The sequence below is a fragment of the Vespula vulgaris genome, chromosome 5 (genome assembly GCF_905475345.1).
Source record: "Vespula vulgaris chromosome 5, iyVesVulg1.1, whole genome shotgun sequence".
NCBI lineage: Eukaryota > Metazoa > Arthropoda > Insecta > Hymenoptera > Vespidae > Vespula > Vespula vulgaris.
The window spans coordinates 5,649,042-5,667,950 of record NC_066590.1 but is presented as its reverse complement, the minus strand read 5'-3'; the positions used below and the strand labels follow the sequence as shown (position 1 = coordinate 5,667,950).

Genomic DNA, 18,909 nt, shown 5'->3' with positions numbered 1-18,909 from the left:
CCCAACGCGTATTCTCAACTGCGTTTTCTACTCTGCCTAGGTGCGTCTCGATTTTCTAACGATCTCTCTTTATTTATTTATTTATTTCTTCAATAAAAAAAAATAAAAATAACAGATTCATATAGAAATATTTCAACTAACCCGTAAAGCTATCCTAGCCTGTGGACGATCAATGGACTCAAAGAATCCAACAACCGTACACAATAACACAGGCACATTTAATCGAATGCTCCAGCAGATATAATATTCATTCTAGTCGATGAACCTATTACAAACTAATATTAACTCGTTGCACTTAAAAGATGAATATAGTTTCGGTAAAATGTCAAGATCACAAGAATTGTAATATTTCCATTTTACATATGTAGGTATATTCTATTTCTAAATAAGAAATATATAGATAATCAATATTTTAAGAATCGCGAAGTGCAAGAATTAATTTAAAACTAAGTATCGAACTAATTCAAAATCCTTTGCTAAGTTCAAAAGATATGGGATGTATCTGATGTTCTCATTGGGTGCAAAGTTTTTCGAACTGTTTGATACTGATATATCGCGCGATGCAAAGTGTCAGCAAAAAATGTAAGAAAAAAAAATTAAAAAAAAAATACAAAAAGATAAAGTTCAGCCATGCTGAAAGATCGTAAAATTTACTGAAACTTCACAAATCCCCGGAGAAAGGACTTCCCACTCCAGAGTGGGAATCGCATCCTTACCCGGTCCCTACCTACTTAAAATTAATTGACACATTCACTCAGAAAAGTATGCTACCTGCCTGCCTATGACCTATATTTAAAAAGTGCAAACATTCACACCAACACATACACTCCACGGTTCTCTCACACTCCACCAGGGTGCAAAAGCCTACACTAGAGAGCATGCCCCGGGGCACCTCCGACACCCTAGTTCAACCGCGTATTTTTTCTAATATATTATATGGGAGTACGTACCAGTTGCTGAAATCGACTGCCAAGGCTAATGATTATTGCATATATCACTAAAGCAAAAATACTAGTACATACTAGTATATATATAAATACTAGTAATATATACGAGTATTTAAAATTTTCCACAAAAATGTGGTAACTATTATGCAAACCGATATTAATATAATTATATGTTAGATATATCAGATATCTATTTAAAAGTTATCGCGAAACGATGTACAATGCACTTCCTAAAACGCACATACAAGTGCAAGGTACACCGTGCAATCACCAGCACAATGACAGCCGCTGAAAAGGAAACTTAAAACTAAATCCACACTGACTGTTTCTCACCCAAACGAGTAACACCTAGGTTAAACGCATGGATGAGAACGCAGAAAGCATGGGGGGAGAAAGGGGTATTAGTATATTAGTGCTGAAAATCCTGAGCTAAAAAATGATTAATTTATAATATATATAAAAAAATATATAAAAAAAATATATAAAAATATATATATAAAAAATTTAAGCGGACTGTGACTCTAGAGTCTCTTTGCACGTCTTATTAGCAAGAGCTCAAGCAAGGATGGATGATGGTAGGCGGTCACCACATATGAGTGTGACCACCACATATGGGTTTTACCACTAAAAGTGGTAAAAAAATAATAAGTGGCAAAAATAGTTTTGCAACCCCACCTGTATGCACCGCTTAAGGGCCTTTGAGCGACCCGCGGTAGGCAGTCGTTGACATGGAGGGATGAAATATGCACATAGCTAATATATATGCATACGCATTATGCAGTTATGAAATTTCATTATTAAAAAATATATAATTCTAATAAAAAACCTCGGACGACTCCTTTCATTAAATGGCTGTTCTAATGAAAGAACGGGATTATAATCCACCACTTAACTTCCAGAATCTATCCGTCGCGGAAGGGGTTTGTCTTCTTGCTCATTTGTTGATAAATCGATATTTCAAAATATCGAAGTAAATCGCGATTAAATGGACTAAGTACGAAGCAATGCATGTAACGTAAACCACGTTATATGCTTTATACCGAAATCGGGTAAATGAATGCCCGATTTCATTATTAATATCGCGAGCAAAAACGAAAAGAGAAAAAAGTGCTAATAAACAGCACTGTGAATTAAATGACTTTGAAACAAGAAGACCCTGGCCTGATCTATATATATATATATAATAATAATAATAAAATATGCACAAGAAAATATCTAACTAAACATATAGGGACCACTCGTGAATAAAATCAAAGATCTTAATCACGGACACTTTTGCTCGTTTCGGACATGGGACATCTGCGAATACAACCAGTAACCCGTGCCGATAAGGACCTTTCATCCTCGGCATGATGGGCACCGGAGGAACTTTAAATTTTTCACTCACTACTTAAGAAGTTCTGCGATGGCTCCAAAACACTCGTCCCCCTCGTAGGAGGTCGAATGATGTCGTGAAGTTGGTTGAAATTATCGTTGAATCGTTGAATCGTTGAATCGTTGAATCGTTGAATCGTTGAATCGTTGAATCGTTGATACGATGAATCGTTGAATCATTGATTGATCTGTAATTAATAAGGCACAAAAATGATCAATTATATATTTCATATTAAAAAGAATATCTTCAATGAATGGAAATAGTAAAAAAAAGAAACTATGAACTTATAGATGAATGAGAAGTAATGGTTAAAATAAAGAAAGATACTTACGTGTAATTTTATCCAGACGAAGCTTTACGATCGTCGGTAAAGATGAAGAGGATGAATTTTTAAGTTCACACTTTCGACCATTACAATATTTATCGCAACGCAATCCTCTTCTCCCGAATAGGCCGAAAGTGTGTTAATGATTCTAACAACGCGGCGAACATATGATTTTAACAAGAATATGACATGAATTCTTGTTTTTTGATTTACTAATGCGACCGAGAAATTCTAAACGGCGAACAACACTGACTCTAATTCGCGATTTTACTTTATTTTATTTTTAAAGCAACCTATTCGGCTGCAAAACAATCAAACTACTTCGTACAAGCACTGACTCTAAGATCGCATTGCGCGCGATCTACAACTGAAGACCTGTTGAATAAAAATTGTTAAAGCAAGCTGTGGCGTTTACATCTACAATTGATATCATATTAAAAATTATATACTATATATTGAATATTAAAATAAATATTAAAATAATATTAAATTAAATATTACATAATAAAAATCATATATCATATATCATATTCAAATTATATGATCTAAAATTATGAACTTATATTACATCTTTTGTATGCTATAATAATAAAAAAAAAAAGTACTATTTAAAAGATGTAACTGCAAAACTTATAAGCTATATTAAAATAAATGAATATATAAAAGCAAACGATCAATATCGCGTTGTATCTATCGTTTAAAAACAGATATAATCGCGATAGAGATACGTTCACAGAAGTATACTAATGGCGTGGATACCTATAAATCAGAATAGATATAGCATTAAAGTAAAACTAGACAAGGAGCAGTAAAATTGAAATTATAATATTTATAATATTAATTAAACGATTAAACGCATCTTGAAATTTTATTCTATTTTAATGTAACTTTTATTATACTTTAATTACATTTTCATTATTCTCGGTGTTTCTTAATATTTTTTAAATTCAATGTAAAATTGAACAAATGTTTAATAAATTAATATTTAATCAAAATTATTTCAACAAATGTGTTTCAACAAATTTTTAATAAATTAATATTTAATCAAAATTATTTCCTAATACACCGAACGTCAGCCTTTGGCCCGGTAGTGCGTACGTTGTATAATATAAAATATACGAACGTTCGCAATACCGATTTCCGGATCCCACCACAAGGAGGTAGCTGCGTATGGAGATCCATATATAAATTTTTTAAAAAAAGTATAAAATATTATCTAATAAAAGTTTTGCATATAATAGAACATAAAAACTTATAATAAAATTACAATAGAACACGTTAAATTGTATAACATGATAGATAATTTGTTAAAATTATTATCTAACTTTTTATTTAATTTAAATGTTTTAATGATAAACTTATTTGTATATACTTGCATATGAAGAGCAACAGACAGTACATGGTAACTGCTATCGAATGTGTAGAAGTCCACAGATTGGTCGAATATGATAATTAGTAACCTAAAAATATTCAAAATATTATTAATATAGAACAAAATTAAATGTATTTATATATGTATGTATTATATATATACATATATATATATATATATATATATATATAATGAATATATGTGATATTGTATATATAAATGTACGCAGTTTCTTAAAATTAATATTTAACTTTTTACATTAATGAAATTTAATTAAAATGTCTTAAATATAAACTTATTCATATATACTTGTATACAAAGAACAACAAAAGAAAGTATATGTAAGTTGTTATCGAATATGTCCAAGTCGATAGATTTGTTGAATTACACAGAAACATATATACGTAATCGTATTCAATATATAATTCATTAAAATATCTAGCTTTTCATATATTACTCTACATTCAATTATAATTTCTTAACAATAAACTTATTTTCATATACTTGTATATGAAGAATAAAAGAAATTACTTACATGATAGTTATCGAATGTGTCTAAGTCGACAGATTAGTTGAATTCTATGAATAATAACTGGACAAAATTGAAGAATTTATATATATATAGTTTATATATATATATACATATATATAAATGTGTATATATGATGAGTGTATTTTATAGATATAATGTGTAAATGTATCTATATATTAGAGATGAATTATTAGAGATGAAGATTAATATGATATAAAATAAGATTAATAAAACATAAATGCATAAATAATTAAATCTAGATTATAAAATGTTATATATAATATAAATGAGAAATTATACGTACATGAATTGAAATTAACCAAGTCGGAACAGGTCTGAACACGTCTTTACAGCTGCTTAGAAGAAAGAGAACTGCGAAGTACAAACAAAGGACAAACGTTCGTCACGCAAAGGCCGAGCTCTCGATCGTCTTTTGATTGTTTACATGTCTCTTCGCGATAATCCTAAATTCTCGGAATAGTACAATTGATACATATACACACACACATATATAAATACAACACCTCCAATAAAATGTTATTACACTGGAATGCTTTTTGTTTTGTTGCTTGCCGAAGACCAGAAATTCTTAGACAAGGGAGGGGGAACTCATTCTCTCTCTCTTTCTTTCTTTCTTACTCTATTAAGGACTTCACTACATGACAAAAAAAATAAACTTTTGTTCGCGTATAGAGAGGTTACGTTAATATTATTTCTAGCATATCATGTAGTTATTTTTTTAATTTATAGCTTATTGAAAAGCTAAAAATATATCGATATTGACGAAGTATAAAATTAATCATGTACATATATGTGCTGGACTTATCGATATGTAATATGTCATAAGAGGCTATATGTATATATATGTGTGTGTGTGTGTACTTATGTATATATGATATGTATGTGTGTGTACACAATGTATATCATATGTATGCAAGTCGTAGCAAGACGAAATTCAATTGAACGCGACTAATTAATGAAAGATTATTAACTAAAGTATCTTTAATAGATGAGAAAAGTAACAATATCACGAAAATATAAGGAAGAAATTCGAAATAAGAAAGATTTCCAAGGGGACGCTCGGACGCCGGTTTTATTTTCGCGGATATCTTTTAAACAAGGCGATGCCACAACTTGCAAACATTCACGCATAAAAATCGCGTTTTCCGCAATCGATTGATATATAAATTAAGGGTGTATGTTATAAAAATTTATTACTTACTTGTAAATTAACGAGACGACGAAGCTCCGCTGCGATCGGTATCACAACACAACACAAAATGGCGGAATCATCGACAGCAAGGAGACTAACTGGAATCTCGCGCATGCGCAGAACGCCATCTGTTCAATGGCCTCCTGCAAAATTTATAATTTTTCGATCTATTATACGAAAATGTCAAAACATTAAAAATATGATATAGGAACTTAAAAACTGTCTAAATAGGTACTTTTTTATTCCAAACTATGAATTTCGCTATGAATTTTCGTGCTCAAAATCCTTATCCGATTTTAATGATCGAGGACTTTAGTTGAAAGATAAAGGTTCTTTTACACAAAATTTTCTTTTCAAATTTGCGATACAGGCTTTTATTACCGTAAAACTGACTTATTTCTAGACATAATTTGTACAAAAAAAAATCTAAAAATATAATCTTATGTAAAAACCCTTTATATTTCTTATTTGCTTTTAATAACTTTATATTTTTTATCTGTCTTTGATGAGAATTCATGACGTAAATCCTTTTAAACACATAAGAAGAAAACTCCTTAAGAAACAATGAAAGAAAAACAAAACAGATTCCATCTATTCATCTCTTTCTATTCGTTTCTATCTATTTCTAACTCGCTTGCACAAAGAGTGAAATTTTATTCTCCCTTTCTTCTTTCCAAAACACGAAACAACGTGAGATTCTTGAAGAAAAGTATTTTCGGCTTTCTTTGTCTTTTTTTCTTTCTTTCTTAATTCCACTTCTTTAAAAGCTTCCTTTCTTCTAACTATCCTACCTCGTTTCCGATTCTTCGAGTTTCACTTCGCCTCTGAGAGTCGTAAAATTTCTAGACGAGGCGAAAATATACTACTCTCCGGCTTTAAAAAGATCTATGTACATATGTATTTACGAGCAAAACAATTACGGTTAATGATCGTTTAACGCTCTCTACTTTTTTATTTGTTTCATGCAGATGTAATCCCGAATCGTGCGTAACTACACGGATACCACGCATACTAAACTAAGATACTATTTAAATGTTAAACCAAAATGTATTTATGTATAAAAGTCGCGTCGCCAACTTTTAATGGAATATTCATTACAAAACGTTACATTTTCAAAATTCAACTCTAAGGTATTAGCACGTTTAATCGTACAATTACAAAATAAACCATAAACGGAGATAAAAACCCGACTAATTTTCTATTTTCCAAAAGTCATCCCGTAGCTTCGATGAAATAGAATTTTTAATTTCGTTCAGACTTGGCTAGATCGTTTTCCAGTGGAATATTATATGAGGAGAGAACCACGAGAGAGCAAACCGAAAACTACTTTTAATAGAGTTTTAATGGAATCACCTTAAGATCAGACCTTTCTCTATACATTTCATCGTAAACATAAGTAATTAAAAGTAAAAAAAAAAAAAAAAGGAAAAGAAAAAGACGATAATTCATAGCGGAATAGAAGATAAATAGCGTAAAAGGAGATTAACAGTAAGGATAACGCAATCCAAACTACCAAGTCATAATCCGATACTCGAATCCAAGTCGATATACACCACTTTACTTGCATCGAAGGATTATCGGAGCATTGTAGGTACGAACCCTATCGTCTAATGAACGTCCATCGAGAGCAGAAACGCATAGACGTCTAATGAAAGCTATCGACAGTCTGTAATCGTCGTGTAATGGGCCCATCGACGGGTACGTTAACAACCCTTCGCAAATTGCGATCGTTAGCATAATGCAGCCGCCGACATTACCTACGGCGTTTGCCACAAAGCCCTACGCAGCAATGCTGTCATCGACTTTCGATTTTCCATCTCCCGGAGATAGACATATCAAGACTCTCATACTTGAGTATACATATACAACATTTATTACCTAGGTATACGTGCACAGTTATCTATGCCTTGTGTCTTATCCCTCTACGATAAATAAAAATTCTTTATAAACCATCTTCTTTTCATTCTTATATCCCTTACTAAACCTTTCTTACTAGTTCTTTCGACGCAAATAAAATAACAAGTAAGAAATTTATGTAAACAAAAAAAAACAAATCGAAATGTTTCATATCCGTTCAATTTTTCATTCCGAATTTAAACGATACGATGTAATCGAAGGAATACCTGGTATTAGTTAATGATCAATTCAAGAGAATCTTTCGTTCTCTCGAAATATCGAACCGTTACCAAGAAGGAGGACCAACGACCGAGAATTCCTATCAGATGGAGATAACCAGTAATGGTTATGAGAAGACATAAATTATCAGGTCTACGGAATGAGAGATAAGATTTATGATTGCTCCCGTACTACGTTATATCGGTTATTCGAGTGCTTTCCTTGAGAAAACCGAATATTGTTTTTTAAATATGTCTCTTGTCAATGAAAGAAATTGCTAATAGTATAATCTATGATAAATTGGACTAACAAAAAAATATTATCACTATACCTCTTCTTGTTTTTATTGTTACAGACGTAGAAGAACTACTTGGCAAACCAGTGCAAGCAGAACTCTCTGTCGAAACGGGTCTTGACGTAGCATTAGATGCTCTCATGGATCTAGCAAACGGTAATAAAATTATGAATATGATAATAATACATACGTTCTTCCACCGACAAAAAAGAATTATTCACTTTTCACATAAGATACAAAATTCTTCCTTATTTTCCCATGACTCGTAAGTATCCTCTTGAAAATTTATGTAGGTACCTACAATCTTCAAAAATGTCATCTTTTAAAGCATCTTTCCATTCGAGAATGAACTTATTCTCGAAGAATAATTGGCATTAGCCAGAGTGTTCATAGTACACATACACATACTATACTAGTATATTCATTCAACAAAGTCGAAAGACACAGTGGCACCAAAATGTTTGCATATTCATAGTTCTACGATATACACATGTACATATGTACGCCCGAGGAAACACGTATATTAATTTATACGACGAATGCTTTCATATACGAAGAAACGACTATGTCATTCGCTTATTGCTTCACGCATCAAAGAAAACCTTTCCGAATCGGAATTATTCGCCGAATATTAATAATCCTATGCATATATATGTATGTATGTATATGTATATTCTACCTAGGAAAATTCATCTTTTGCAAAATCTCTTATCCTCAGTGTTCCTCGAAGATCATAGCAAAATAGATACTACGATCTCGTTTGGTGTTAACGAGATGTAAATAATAGCCTCTAACTGTAAATCGATTATTATTAATCTCCAACTCTCAAACTATGCATACATCTATACTATCTATATGCGTTACACGGCTGTATCTTCAATTATAGCGTATCCCGAACACTGATACGAATGGTATCGATGCTAATTCCTAATGAATGATTTATGTCTATAACTCCGAACAGGAAACCCTTTAAACGTCGTTACGGTACTAGTTTGAAACCCAAGCATAGCTTTAATTCAAGCACTGACCATGTGCATACGAATGCAAGAAACTCTACGATACACGAAGTAGACTTATTGTTAGTTGGACACGATGCATCCTAATTTTCGTGTATAATTAAATCGTAATAATTATAAGTCATTAGTAAAATATGTATGAGAAATTAGTATAATGTATGTATTCATTTCACTATTTTGCTGTATGAGTATTAAAATTAGAAAACCTTTCTTGTTTTCAATAGTCTGTATTCGCGAAAACGAAATGAAAGTTCTCACTCCATAATAAATTTTCACGACGTAATTAATCGAACGAAATTAAATACGACGTACCGTTTACCATAAACGTTCTTGTAATTTAACTTTCATAACAAATTAATCGAAACACCGCGATGCAATTACATTTAAATTTCTTAAGGAAATCTTATTGCCGCAGTTCCATAGTTCTATGGCTTGTTTCTATGATTTATAAACATGTTAATTTTGCTACGATAATTTAATTAGCCAACATAAATACATCAATTCCGTAGTCTTCTCGAGCGTTTAGCTAAAGCCGGATATTCGTATGTATGTACGTTTCGTGAACGCGTATCAAGATGAAAATGTAAACGACAGGCCGTGTAAGAGACACACGTTTTACCACAACGCGGTTGGTTAAGGCGCTACGAGCGTGTGCAGCAGGTCTTGAAGAGAACTCCAGACCGTTAAGTGACCTCCTCGACCTAGAGTGTCACTTAGTCACAGTACCGAGTTACTAACTGTGTACTAACTAAATTATAACGTGCTACCAGAACTACGCTTTCCTTTAGACCGCTACGCTTAAAGTCTTGCGTACTCAAGCACGTGCCTACATGCGTATGTATGTACGTACGTATCTATATATGTACATATGCAATTTTTATTTTTCGAATTGTAAAATCCACAATCCTTCGAACCTACTAGTTCCTCCTCGTATTTACTTAAGTCATAAAAAAAATTGCAACGCGATATCGCAATTTGCGAGAATGCAAATTTTCACGAAATTTTATCTCAAGAATTTGAGATCAAGGAAAAGAGATGGTAATTAGACTCTCAGCGTCTTATCACTGTACTTTTTAATTATGATAATAATATTTTCATTAATGACACCGCCGTAGACTTTACAAATATTTCTTTGCATAGATATGGTCTATCAAATAAAATATCTCACCAAATATTTCTTGCATAGAACGATCGAGGTCGGTAATAACTACGGAAAATTTCTATTTCTTTTAATTAAATCAATTTTCATAATAATTTGACTCTTCTCAACACACTTTATGATCGTATTAACGTATCTATTCTTGATACAACTCTAAGTATTATTATGATAGAAAATTCAAACAGAAAATAAGTAGTTTTTAAGAAAAATAGACCAAATCGCGCGTTATAGTAAAACGAATCGTTCGATTATTCACGAAATCAATGGTCTTCTAGCAGTTACGTAGTTCGATTAATTCAACTTGCCTCTTTCTTTCTCTTCTTCTTTCGTTCTATCTAACATGTTGCCAAAGACATTATACTGCGCGATCGGAAAAGAGAAAGAACGAAGTAATGTTTGTATCAGTGATCTTGGTCCATCTAATAGAAATTGGATTCGATGTTTCAGCTAGTCAAGAACTCTCGAGCAGAGCGGAATCATTATTGAAGGAAGGAGAAAGAGCACGCGATCTCGGGACGCAATTGAATCGAGAGACCGACGTGATACGACGCGATTTAGAAAGTGCCGTTAGAACGTGCTCGGTTCAGGATCGTCCTCTCTGTTCCGTCATCGACCCTTCTGGCTTACGTCTCACGCTGCGCATAGAACAAGTAAATAAACTTTATCAAGAGCAACCACCTTCTCGTCTCACCTCTGCCCTTCCTATTTTTACCCATATAACCGTAGAGGTAAAAATTGTAGCACTGGCTTTAATTCCCTTATTCTCGTCACATGTGAAAATTCGATAATGAAAAAAACTTTCGTATCGTTACAATAGAGAGAATTGATTTAATTGGTACAGATATCTAGCTGCATACATATTAATACTTCAAACTCGAATGGCTGCACAGTGAAAACGTATAAAAAATTTACGTGTAAAAGATTCGTTAATTGAATAAAAGTATATTAAATTATATGTTTTCTCTAAACTTAACGAATATTCTGTTAATAAGTATTATTACAAAAATTGTCGTCCCTGTTAAGGGTTAATTTAATAAATTATAAAGTTATAATTGAATAAAGTATATTCTTTCCGAACGAAGTAAAAGCGAACTACGAGATATACATTCAACAAGTTTGTTAATTTCAAGAGAAAAGTTTTCCTACAAGAAATTAGTAATAAAAAACAAAAATAATGCTGTCTTGCGAATTTAACGAACTCGCTTATTTGACGATTACCTTTTACTCGTTATAATTACAGTCTTTTTCCCCTTTTTTTACTCTTTTTTTTCCTTCTTTCTTTCTTTTATTTTTATCAACGAAATGAGGAGAGAGAGTTGCGTTCGCGAGAAAATCGAATTGAGAATCAGAAAGGCTGAAAGGCAACGTCCGAAATGGATAAAGGCTTTATCCGCAGTTGGTAACGCGGACTAGGTAGAGACAATAGGATAAACGCTTAACTACGTGGGACAGGCGAGACTAGAACAGTCAGAACTTTTCAACAGCTCCAGCAGCTCCTTTCTTGCTTTTTTTTTTACGAATATTATTATTCCACTATGCATGAAAATAAACATGCTCATTACGATCCTCCTCATTTCTTTTTTTTCGTCGACCAAACACATTCACCTTACTTCATTCGAACTCAAAAGTCATATAAGAAAATGATAATGACCTGAAATTGAGTTCACGATGCTTATCGTCGAAATGAGAATCCCCTATCAGAAATATTCCATATAAAGGAGATGGTAGTAACATCGTACATTGCGATCAAAAATACTCTATACACGTCATACTGTAATTCTGATTTTCATTAAAAATTATCATCTTACTACTCTCCTGCAAATTTGTCCTATTTTATACCTGAAATGGAATGTAGAAGCTTATTGAGAGAAAAAGAGACAGAAAAGAAGGGATTTTTACGGTCTTATTCTTTAAGCTGGAAAAGAAGAAAAGAGGATTGTGCCTTTGTCAAAATGCCGTAAGTGTATCGACCATCCTAAAGTAGTGATTCGAAAATGGAGTCGAAAGGGGGTAATGCGTATTGGTTTCGATAGGAAAAAAATTAATGACAGGATTTTCTTTTGATCTTTCGTATTAAATATTGTAGAAAAAGTATGTAATTTTTGTATATAATCGTCAATTTTTTATTCACTCCCCATAAATCTTTTGAATTTTTCAGCTTTTAAGGGATGATCGTATTCTGCGTTTACGAGGTAGCAGCAAAGAGAATCTCACGGAGGTTGGACGTCAAGCACGTGGAGAGTACCTCTACGTGCCTCATTACATCGCCAGAAGTACCTTGGATGCGAGAAATCGTAGGTAGAATGATAAAGCCGTTCGGTTGACAAGAATTCAACGTGAGTGAAGGGATTCATCAATTTCTCAGTACGATACTCGTTGTTTTCCTTCCATCGCGATATACCAATACAGAATACAATGGAACGCGTTTATTACTTTACCAAAGATAAAACGAGAGATTAACGCGAGTAACTACCATGAAATCGAAATATTTTATATAAATCAACTGTTTGGAATAACAAAATAATTAAAAAGAATAATCAAATATGGTAGAATACAATCATGTGTTATTTGTCAATCATGTAATAGATAGATTTTTGAAAATCTACAATATGTATTTACATTATGAACCTCAAAGCGTGTTACATTGTACTATGTATTCCTCTTACGTGTGCTCGAAATCGAAATTATTTTCTAAAATACTTTTTGGGATAAAAATATTAATACGATTATCACGAATCAATACAAGAATAAAACGCTTTAAATGAACGTTAATCAAAAAAGATTATAAAAACGGATCACCGAACAATTACACGAAATTTCACTGCAGACCAATAAATCGAAAGGAAAGATACGATATTTCAATCGTTTATAGAATTTTACGAGTCGTTTCAGCTTTTCCATGCTCTTTCTTCTTAAGAACGTATTATCCTATTTTTATTATATACTTATTGACGATAAAGGAATAATGCGGATAAAAATTTGACCACCAACTTTGGTATCTTTTTGAATTGTAATACCTATAATTAATTTTTTAACATTCCGATAATACGTACAACAATCGATTTAAATTATTAGAGAAACAAAGGTTTTATCGAATTTACATCAATCTCCTATTCCTAACAAAAACTAAATTTCCATTTGCAATTTCACTCCCTTTCTACTTATTTCAAAAAAGAACCGATTAGTTGACCTATTGCTTACAAACAACGACTATGGTATAAGAGAGAAGGAAAAAACGGAAAAAGAAAAAAGAAAACAAATGACAAGACTACGTGAAAGTATCGTAAAGCACATTTGCTGCGATTAAACTGTAGCGAACATCGGTAAATCTCGACTTCCGCACCCTTATTCTTCGTTCTTTGGTGCAACACCTCACATATTTCACAGTCTTACTCTAAAAAGTAGGTAGGGAAAAATCTTGTCTAAAGAAAGAATCAACAACTTTCTCTCATCCTAAAAAGTAAATTTTGGTAGATTTTTCTAATGAGGATATTACTCTCGAGTCCGTACTTTTTCTCAGCTAATAAGTACACCATTTCGAGTTCTCGCTGGAATGTCGAATAATCTGAAAATAAAAGTAAATCGTATCACCATTTTCCGCTTTGCCGTATTTTTTGTTGAAAAGAAAGAAAAGAAAGAACGAAAGAATTCGATCGGTCGAATACGTATAAATGAAGATACCATCGGTAAAAGATTCCTTCTTAAGACTCCTACAAATCTTATCAAGCATTTTCCTGAAAAAAAAGAAAATAATAAAAACCAAAATAAAAAAGAACGCTTTCGCTATTTCGTTTTCAAGAGGAAGAGTCAGCGTTTCTCGCCGCACAATAATGGGAGTAAAACCATGAAGGAGAAGAAGAAGAGGAAAAAGAAGAAAAAGAAAAAGAAAAAGAAGAAGAAGGAAAAAGAAGAAGAAGAAGAAGAAGAAAAAGAAGAAGACGTAATAAAAAAAGAAAGAAAAAGGAGAGAAAGACAGAGATGAAGAGAAGGAGATATCCACCCTCAATAGACAAACGAAACGTGGTAAATGCCCGGAGCAAACAGCGTCTCGTTTCTCGCGAAGATCGTATACGGTTGAACTCCCCCATGGTGGCATCCGTTCAAACTTCGCCGATGGGGATCGGTGATTGATGCCGTGGGAGGACAATGTTGACGGTTGCTGGTGTCTCACTGTTTCGTGGACCTGTACATCGACTGACTCTTCTTTCGGTTCTTTCCGTGGTATCATCCAATCTGGATTCAACGACTTTTCCTTTTTCTCTTTCTTTCTCTCTCTCTCTCTTTCTTTTTCACTCTCGTTCTTTCTCTTCTACTTAAATCGGGAGTAATAGAGAGGTGACGGTGACACCCCACCATCTAATGCGAAATCCATATCGTGTCCTATTAACCCTAAAGATAAAGATGATGGGTAACAAAAACAAAAAAAAAAAAGAAGAAGAAAAGGCTTTCGAGATATTCGAGGTCGGCCGTCCATTACGTTCTCGGTATAGGAAGTACACCAAGCTCGAGGATCTCGAGCTTTGCTCGAAGAGAACAATGACACCCGCGGAACGGCGTAATTCGTCGTTTATTATTCACCTTCTGTGCTTGATCGTCTTAATAAATCTACGAAGCTTCGAGAAAATTACCGACTAACGGCCTCTTCTCCTTATTGAGACTGTGAAATACGGTTGAAGTAAAGAACGCATGACCAGTCACGTTATTTTTATTGCTCTTCCTTTAACACAATGGCACCTCGCCTTTCTCGATCCCTACGTTCCTTTTCAAGCACGATGAATGCAACCCAGAAATAATGAGCTACGATCATAAAGTTTGTGAGTTTTTTAATTGAAGAAACGTAATCGCTAATCATTGAAAAATTGAATATTAGCATTAGTGGGAAATTAATGATATTTGTTTTTTTTTTTAATTATTAATGTGGAATTAAAGAAAATAAAAGAAAATTGATAAGTAACAGGAAGGAGAAATTCATCGTAATTTGAAAAAAAGGGAAAATTTCTATGATATTTTGTCGACAGAGATTCGCCGTGAGATCAGCAGTGCACGTGCCAGGATTTTCCAAAAGACACGGAACATGGAAGCGAGTAGCACGGAACTTTCGAAACAGCTCAAATCTGCAAGGAATATCGCGGATTATGCGATACCCTACGTCATCGCGTTCGAGCAGATTAGGTGGCTCGTTGGTCTCGGTACGTAACTGTACATATTCCGTTAAATTTCCCTACAAATTTTTATCCTTGAAACGATATCACAACTGAGTCGCATAAAATACTACCTACTTTTCTCCTTGCGTTTCCCTCACAAAAGAGATTTACTATTTTCCTGGGAAAAGTATGTACCTACCAAAAGGCCCAAAGTTGAGCCGTTCGTACAATAAAAAGAAAGAAAAGGTTCTACCTTTATTCTTTAAAAATCACATTTACATTTCACACTAGCCACTTGTCGTGGCTCATTTTTCTTTTACCATTACCAACGTCGTAGATATTTTTATGAAATTCCAAGTCCCTAAGAATCGTACGTCTAAGACGACAAATCGAAGCAACATTATGACGAATAAACCAATTTCAAAGTTTCTCCGTCGAATCGAACAAGCTAAATCCTTCATTCCTCAGAAATAAGTTTTGTCACCCTCGAAGCACCCTTCAGAATATACGCCACTACACACTGATTTATCCCACACTTAAGAACGCCCACGTGAACCTTGGCAACTGTTAAAGTTACCGACGTACTTCTGACTCGGGCAGGATTCAATTTCATTCTGTACCACGGTCCACTTTTCTATTTTCTCGGTCTTTCACTCGTTCAACTTCTCCATTTACTACTACCAAACTATCAAAAACGTCACAAGAAAAAAACAGTTACAATAACAGAGTTACAATAAGAATAACAACGGTAAAACAAAATTTATTGCTTATTTATCCAAGAGACAAAAAACGAAAGGATACCATTGTTTATCGTTAAAAAAAAATTAATTTTCTTTATTTTCTTGAGCATCATATGTTTAATTATAATTCTCTAGAATAAATCTATTTTCTCGAAGAAAATTCGCACGGCCTATTTTATGAGAAGCACACGTGGAGTCGTCCTTTCTCAATGGAAATGAACGTGAATCTCACGTAAGAAAGAAATTATTCCTCCGGATGTAACGTCAAACGTTTCACGATAAAATATTGCGTAGGAGGTGAATGTCTGATGTCGAACACAGCTATGAAAATAATAACCGTCCTTCGATTTTGTCGGACAGGTACTTTTCTCTGTATTTTACCCATCTGGCTATTATTACTCGGAGCTCTTCGTTGCCATTGTGGATCGTCCGAGGGTAAAGTGCGACCGACCCTCTTGTGGTAAGTACATATAGAAATAAAATTTTTCAGGTACATCAATTCGATGTTATTACTTTTGTTAAATTTTTAAGTGCAATAAAAAAAATCCTAAATAGAAAATTTTCCAAGAGACATATAGAAAAGTAATGTACTCACTAATAAAAAGATTCGATGGGCGATATTAACGAAAAAAATAAATTTATAAGAAAAAAATTTTATAACGATATAAATGCCCCTTAACAATACTTTGCTTTATCTTAACTATTAGAGACTAGATCGCTAAGAGAACTTTCTATCGGATTTCAGTACTGTATTTACGAGCTGCTTCATTTCGATCGCTTTATGGGCGATATTCGTAGCAGGATTAGCCTTATCTGGTCACATTGAGATGTTACTCTGCCGACCACTTTACGATCCTGAATATCGTACGTTAGAGGCCGTTTTGGAAACTCGAACCTTTCTCGGAAAAAGATTGAGCGTGTCTTTGAAGGATATGTTCGAGTGAGTTACGTGATCTTAATGAAACGAAATACGATCTACTTTCTAAAGAGAAAAACTCTTGTGTAAAAATAAATATTAAATATTCCGTCGTTCTATAGAAAGTGTGAAAAGAACGAAGCAGCATATCCTGCGTTTCGACTTGATCGTACGATGCAATTAGAGCAACTTACGGAACACTGGATGTGGACCGATATGTCCAAAGCAAAGTCAAAATTAAAAGTCGACTTAAAGGGTCTCAAGATATTAACACCTACCTTGCAACAACGACTTCAGAATCTTCTATACGCTTGTGGACCAAATCTTACGGAACATAGAATTATGGTATGCTAAATTTAATAACTTCTTAATCGTCGTTTCCCAAAAAAAAACAGTAAAAACGTCACGTAGGAAGTCGAACAATCGATTAAGCAAATCTAGTGAAATGATATACGTTTACGTTGTAACAGATACAAGGACCGATTTTAAGCAAGGATCCAAACGCTTTATCCGATCAATTGGATAGCATAGCTCGTCAACTTAGCGATAGAAGCGTCGCCCGAGATTTACAAATTATCGGCTCTAATATGAGAGACCTTACGTCGCAAAGAGTGAAGCCACTGATGAAGCTACAAGATAATCTGGTTTATCAAATAGCCATATTAGAATTACAACTGCTACCACTTATGCGACAAGTCAACCAATCCATTTCACATTTAAAAACGATTCAATACTATATTGATAATCAGGGAGATAAAATCGCTCAATTAGTAAGTAAACAATCTTCCTTATTTCCTACTTTCTTAATCGAAACAATATTTTCTATTTGTTTTCAGAAAGGAAAGGCATTTATAAATCGATTAAATAATTATTTAGATCAATGGAGAACTCATGTAATATCGGAGATGGATAGTGGAGTTTCCAAATGTCGGCCATTATGGGAAATATTAAAAGGAATGAGGCTTCTTTTGTGTAATCACATTTTAGGCCCTTTAGTACGTCACTATTATAGATATCGAAACTATGGAATATTTTGTCTTCTTCGTACGAAGGTACTTTACTGTTCTTTATTTTTTTTTTTTCAGAATGGATTCTGGTTTGCTACGTTGATAAGTGCACTTATTATGATGGTCAGTACACCAATTGCTCATATTTTGTCTTTGGTATATCGAAGACCATCGTTTTCGAAGAAGGATACGTCTTTATTATCGATGAGATCGTTAGTTTCACTTCGTTATATACTGTCACGCAGAAGTTGCCTTTATGCACAGCCAACCCAACTGCTTTTTGTCGTCTCGTGAAAACATCGATTGTTTTATCCTCTACTCCTTTTGCTTCATTCGATCTCTCTAACGTAGCATATATTCTACAAGCTAGCGAGTATATATTACGGTAGCTTTTGATCGATCTCGAGCACCCAAAACCGCTGAACAAATTAAACAAAATCAAGTAGTTCGAGGTTATCGAGTAAGCTTCGATAGCATCTATTATTGAATAATTTTAACATGTTCGACGAACCAAGGTGTTACTCTTCGATTTTTATGAAGCTTTAAAAATATTAATAACAATCGAAGACTAATATCTCAAATTTGTTTGTAAACCATGCTAAAAAAAATCCGCTAATCAAAGATAAAACATTTTAAAGATTACGTATTTTTACACATTGTAATTTACTTTTTATCCAGAGAAAGTCCAGAAACTGTAGTGATGGACCGTGCGACATGGCAAAGTCCAGAGTAAGTATCTAATTACAATCGAAA

The 18,909-nt window shown here is 33.4% G+C and overlaps 1 protein-coding gene across 2 annotated transcripts in view; it reads left to right on the top strand.

Moving 5' to 3' along the window:
* LOC127063910 (prominin-1-A) overlaps positions 1 to 18,909 on the top strand; it is a 29,797-nt gene that overhangs the window by 10,713 nt on the left and 175 nt on the right. Inside the window, exons 6-16 of one of the 2 annotated variants that reach the window (XM_050994217.1) lie at positions 8,235 to 8,330; positions 10,797 to 10,999; positions 12,508 to 12,643; positions 15,368 to 15,538; positions 16,594 to 16,693; positions 16,979 to 17,173; positions 17,272 to 17,494; positions 17,620 to 17,919; positions 17,986 to 18,144; positions 18,235 to 18,368; positions 18,835 to 18,885. In XM_050994217.1, coding sequence (XP_050850174.1) covers positions 8,235 to 8,330; positions 10,797 to 10,999; positions 12,508 to 12,643; positions 15,368 to 15,538; positions 16,594 to 16,693; positions 16,979 to 17,173; positions 17,272 to 17,494; positions 17,620 to 17,919; positions 17,986 to 18,144; positions 18,235 to 18,368; positions 18,835 to 18,885 — 1,768 coding nt within the window. Of the gene's footprint in view, positions 1 to 8,234; positions 8,331 to 10,796; positions 11,000 to 12,507; positions 12,644 to 15,367; positions 15,539 to 16,593; positions 16,694 to 16,978; positions 17,174 to 17,271; positions 17,495 to 17,619; positions 17,920 to 17,985; positions 18,369 to 18,834; positions 18,886 to 18,909 lie in introns of both variants that reach the window. The other variant, XM_050994216.1, reaches the window with a different exon arrangement.